General features: G+C 34.7%; 1 protein-coding gene across 1 annotated transcript; it reads right to left on the bottom strand.

Annotated features, from left to right (window-relative positions):
• Nucleotides 1–475: 475 nt before the first annotated feature.
• Nucleotides 476–5,407, bottom strand: LOC120079057 (glycosyltransferase BC10). Its single transcript, XM_039033248.1, has 11 exons — nt 4,806–5,407; nt 4,486–4,599; nt 3,634–3,734; nt 3,362–3,433; nt 2,833–2,914; nt 2,660–2,740; nt 2,454–2,492; nt 2,182–2,247; nt 1,523–1,672; nt 1,002–1,130; nt 476–856 (listed from the first exon to the last, which is right to left on the bottom strand). Exons 1-11 carry the CDS (start codon nt 5,037–5,039, stop codon nt 830–832), a joined length of 1,095 nt encoding a protein of 364 aa, XP_038889176.1. The 5' UTR covers nt 5,040–5,407; the 3' UTR covers nt 476–829.
• Between the last annotated feature and the right edge of the window lie 233 nt (nt 5,408–5,640).

The raw sequence follows: 5,640 nt of genomic DNA, 5'->3' as shown, positions 1-5,640 counted from the left end.
TTTTGGTGTGACACTAAGGCCACGTTTAATTAAGAGAAAATGTAATAAATCAATAGTAATCTGAAAAGTGGTTTTCATTTTATTACGTTTATTGTTGTTTACCTGTGTTACAATAACATAATGGAATGTGGGGCTCACTTCCAAATCTATAATCGAAAAACACAATCCAATTGAGGCGCGAAAGACGACCAATACGATTGCATTTCAAAATTACATGGACTCACTAGTCAATATTGTTATTGTTAACATTATTGTTACAATACGGAAAGTTTGAATTTATCACATTTACTATTACTGTTTGACCCTAAATGGTAAGATAATGTGACAGATTCATAATTTGAAATAAACGTAATCAAAAGCAATCTTATCGTTGGTTGATCTATCAATGAAATCCTATCACAGTTACACCAATTTTCCTTATAGATTGGTAAACATGGCTAGATTTGTAAATCTAAGCACAGTATGAGATTCAATAGACATCAAATAAAACTATGTATCACATTATACTTTCAAACTTCTAATGTTCAGAGGTTAGTATTCCTGACTCTGGGTCATCCTAAACTCCTAATGTTTTTAGTTCTCTAGAAGTTAGCTTCATCATGCACAACCAAATGAATAAAAACAATCCCCTATCACTCTCATTTATTTTCTATATAAAAACATTTGACAATATACACCGTGGTAATAGTAAATACACACCTCTATATCGAGAAATTATTCAGTGACTGCTAACGAGTAATGCCAGGCTTTCCCCTGATGTACAGGGAGTTTGTATTTTCTGCATAGTTATAGGGTTTCCTCGACCGAGACTACGACGCCTTTACAAATATTAATTAGGCTTCACTCCGAGCGCAGACTGTCAAAAGTAAAAAAATGAAAAGGTTTGGCTTAGAAGGATTGATGAAGTAAGCAAAGGAAGAAGAGATCAGCATAATGGTCGTCAGTTCAATGGTTTTCGAGCATTTTAGTTCCGAAGCGAGTTGGTAAGATATAAAACTGACCATATTAAGCAGGCGGAGAGCAGCTGGACGGGTGAACTTCCTCGCGAAAAGAAAACATCTGGATGGTTTTCCCTTACTGGTGCACCATTCTCTTCGATATTCGGTTTCGTAATATATATTATCAATACCCTACAGAGGAGAAATGTTCTTTTATCATGAACCACTTACAAGATCAACTGAAAAGACGAACTGATTATTGGCTACTGGCCTTGGGATAATTTTACTAAGTATTAGTAGCTGACAAGATCATTTGTATTAAGGAGTAAAATGAATAATCGCATCCTTATTAGTGTATTACAGAAGAAAGCAATGAAAAGGGGTGAATAGGAGTTGATAAATACAAGTTAAAGATTTCTAGTTACTTAAAAACCTTGTGCTAGAGGTTCGATTATTGACAGAAATGAGGAAAATGCATATAAACAGTATTTGATAGCAATGTTCGGAGGTGCTACTTTACTTAGGGAGACGCAAATTAGATGAAGCCACAAAATTAACACGTGTCATGCACAAACGTCAATTACCTTTATAGATTGTATTAGATCAAGCGTAGCGTCTGAAAATTTGTATGTTACAGGATGCCAATTTCGACGTTCATGGTCTTTGGAGTACGAGAGATCCCAAGCTGAATATGTAAGTGATCTTCGTGTGAGCTCTTCTTCAAGTCCTTCTTGCTGGATCATGAAAAATAAATTATTAGTAGACATACACATATCGACCTTCTTGGTGAATCATGAAAAATAAATGACTAGGATGTGAATCACGACAAATTTTGACTGCATAGGCAATTGTTGTTCAGGAAAGTATCAAATGGATGGCTTTGTTTTCAATATTTGCTAGAAACTCATACTTCTGTGTCACAATTAGAAAGTTCGGATCATAAGATTCATTACCATGTAAAAGCTGAAATTTCACAAGCTTATTAGCAAACAAAAGGACTTGATCCAAGTTTCCATATACAATTATTAATCTTGCATGAATAAGATGCACAGAAACTAATATAGGATTGTCATAAATCAGGACTGACTAAAAGGCCAGTTTTTGGGAAGAAAGTGCATGCAAGGGTAAAATAAAGGGTTACAGCATGCTTAGAACGTTCGATGTTATATTACTGTTTAGATAAACAGACCAAGTTTTTTGAAATAGAAATAGCCTAATATATTGAAATGGTTACAAATCTTACGGCCAATAAAGTCTGAACATAATGTTCATCAGGTATGCAATTGTGTTCCTTGGATGCATCATTAGGCTGCAGAACAATAGTTTTAAAACATAAGTACATCATCTCTGGAAATTAACTCTGAATAAACAAGCATAGCGGTTTAAATTAATATTAGTTCCTTCGTATCAAATCTAATCCTTTACAATATATGCTATGATTATATTATTAATATGAGGCCCAATCGCATTGCGAGAAATGATAACAAGAAACGGGTTATGATTAAGAATTCTCACAAATGGACGATCCCGCCAAAACTCTGGTAGTGACTTCCTCTGCATAATCATCAAACATAAAAGCACCAGTTGAATAGTTAATACTAGTCCTAAACTGGTAATCAAAAGGATATTGAAATATTTACAAGTAAAAGAAAATAACTGCCCAAAGAAGAAAACATGGGATCCATATAAAAGGACAATACAAATTCTACAAGATGACTTACCTTGCAATGCTGTTGAAACATAGGAAAGACTGTAATGTCCATCACTACAACCTTCGCATGTTTTCTTGTCAATACAACCCACTGCAAGAGGGTAATGAAGGTCGTGAGTAGTCTACAAAAAATTGCATAGGAAAGAATATATGATTATATTGGGTTATCGGATATAATGTTACCTGAGATCCTTTCCTCCAGTTATGAACAGGAATTACAGGATCCATTTTAGGATTGTAACGCCCTTCTTTTGTATCAGCAAAACTGGTTCAATCACTAAATTGTTAAAAATATTTACCACCAGAAGCTATAAAACTTCGATAACATACATGATATCTTTAAATTCCATAAGCTGGAATATATTAAGATGTGGATGATTCTAAATACAGAAAATTAGTAGATTAGCTTCTTTATAACCTGCAATCTGTATATATATATAAATCACAACATAATTATAGTTGATAAATTTTAATGTTGAATAGAAAATAACATTTCGAAACTTTCAAGATGCCTTCCATCTTTAGAATCAGTTGGAGAATTATGGTTATTGGATTTAGTACCAGTTTAACTCTAGTTGTATGGAGATGTATTCACAAGAATGCTGTTTGTATTTCAGATATTGTTAGATGAGGGGGGAGAGAAAAGATCGAACAAGAAAAATCACTTTTGCAGAAATAGAGCTATAACGTATGTATAAATTAGTTTGTTTACCTGTCCACAAAACTAGCCGAAGTTGACATGACATAGTCATATGTGTAGCTGAAGTTGTATAATGGTATGCAGCTGAGAAAAGATCAATTAACTGAAACATTGTAAGGGTTGATTAATCCCATCAAAACAACCTTCAAGAAGTCCTTCACTCAATTAGACAAACAAATATCTTATACAGACAAAAATGACTAAATGTTCTTCAAAACCTTTATGAATAGAAGGACAAAAGGACCACATAAGAGGATACGCAGGCTATTCACATCAAGTCTCACCTGTCAGAAAGAAAAATAAATCGTTGATTTGAAGTATCGGTAAGTGCATGTCTAAGCAAGATACGTTCTGCCTCAATCATGCTTGCCTCACCCCAGTCTACCTGGTATACAACAGACAATATTGCAAGACAAACATACACATGTAAATGAACTTGGCAGTGAAGAAACACAAACGACTAAATATTAAATCACCAATTGACCCAAAAGTTTAAACTGATAGATTATGGTAAATTTAATTATATCACCACTTTGATACTCCCCCTCACTTGTGGGCTTAAAAACTGGTAGAAGACCCAACGAGTGGAATTCAATACTAACTAGGGAGGAAATGACATTATAGGACTTTGAACACAAGATCTCTTGCTCTCATATCATATGAAATCACTGATTGACCCAAAAGTTTAAGTTGATGGGTTATGGTAAATTTAATTACATCAACACCCTATCCTCGTCAATGTAACAAATTTGCATAGACTTGAAAGGGAAGGCCAAAGAAGCTCACTAACCCTACAAACATTTTAATTTGTGCACACATAAATACAAAGCGCTGTACTGTATGGTACTCATGGAAAGACAAACGGACTGAGATAGAAGTCTACAGTTGTATCAGATTTATGATATGCAGTTCCTAAACAAATGATCAATTATTACTTTCTATGATGAAATTCCTTTGATGCTCTTGCAGAAATCTTTGGTTAAGCACCAAAAGGCACTAACAAGTAACAACTACATATAATTGAGGAATTATTCATATGTTCGCCGCTAAATTGAAACTCGTACCCCAATTACTTCACCGTAGTATCACAATTTGCGGACCGTGTAAATTTCTCATAGCATTATAAGAACTGTTACCTGTATACTATCATTAACTTGACGATTCAAAAAATAGGTCGATCTTGTAGTCGCCTTGTTAAATAAAAATCCTGGCCTCGAATGAACAAAGATCGAAAACTTATTCTCTCCTTCCTGCAAAAAAGACAAATTAAAATAAAGAAATTGGAAATCCTTCCTAAGTGCTCCACAATTTGGAAAAAATTATAGAACACTAAATCCGAGCAAATACCAAGTAATCATTAACAAAAATTGCCAAAAAAAAAAAAAAAAAAAAAAAAAAAAAAAAAAAAACCATAGCTAGAAGTATTAACAATTTAGCACCATATCGAAAACACTACCTGAAAAAACGTATCCCAAACTATGTCCAACGGAAGCCGGTTCCGAGCTATGAACAGAAACGCGATTTTCGGTCCCGAAGCCGATTGAGGATGCAATGACGCCAGCATCATAACCCGACCATACCGAGACTGCATCATAACTAAGCTCCCGAAGCAAAATACAACCAATAGAAAAATTGCGAGCTTCCTCTTCCATTTGAAGACAGCCTTCCGCTGCGCAACCTTCTGCTTCATTAGGCTTCCTCTCCTGTTCGCACAAATTTCTCCACCATTTCAAGTAGAACAGAAAAAACAGAGCATCCACGAACTCATCTTGATGCGTATCATCGTTTCGCCCATATAAACCCAGCACGATCCATCGGCTGGGAGAAGTAATTTCCGGATCGTTCAAGCAGCGAAAACTCAAATTAAGTGGAAATTGTACGCAAATTGAAACGGAAAATTGCGTTGTAAAGCGGATGACAGAGATCGAGAAGCTTGTGAAGAACGATGAAGCTCGTGAAAGGAGAATTTTCACCCCCGGCGAGCGGAGAGAGAGAGAGAGAGTTGGAGTGAGAGTAACCTTCAGTTTAGGTGTTTTGTTTGTGTAAGGCAGTTTAGTTTCCTCTTTCATTAATTTTAGTTTGGTATTGGTATTTATATATGCTCTTCTTTGCGTGCAATGTTGGACATTTTCCTTATTTTCTAATCCTATATTTTCCAATTTTCGTCTTCATATATATGATGAAACTTCACATGGTTATAACATTAAAGGAAATACATTTATGATATCTCCCATTTTTAGGTTTAGTTTCTATTTGATTTATTTCAAAATGTTGATTTTTATGTCTGAATG

This window comes from Benincasa hispida, chromosome 6 (assembly GCF_009727055.1).
Source record: "Benincasa hispida cultivar B227 chromosome 6, ASM972705v1, whole genome shotgun sequence".
In the NCBI taxonomy this organism is placed as follows: domain Eukaryota; kingdom Viridiplantae; phylum Streptophyta; class Magnoliopsida; order Cucurbitales; family Cucurbitaceae; genus Benincasa; species Benincasa hispida.
This window is presented reverse-complemented; position numbering and strand designations above follow the sequence as displayed.

What these genes read in the sequence shown, in the direction of transcription:
- LOC120079057 (XM_039033248.1), bottom strand. Translation starts at nt 5,039, where the DNA reads ATGAAGCAGAAGGTTGCGCAGCGGAAGGCTGTCTTCAAATGGAAGAGG. An exon ending in ACTGGAGGAAAGGATCTCAG is followed by an intron (nt 2,741 to 2,832) that starts GTAACATTATAT and finishes ACCCTCTTGCAG; the next exon opens with TGGGTTGTATTGACAAGAAA. An exon ending in ATGTTCAGACTTTATTGGCC is followed by an intron (nt 1,673 to 2,181) that starts GTAAGATTTGTA and finishes TTCATGATCCAG; the next exon opens with CAAGAAGGACTTGAAGAAGA.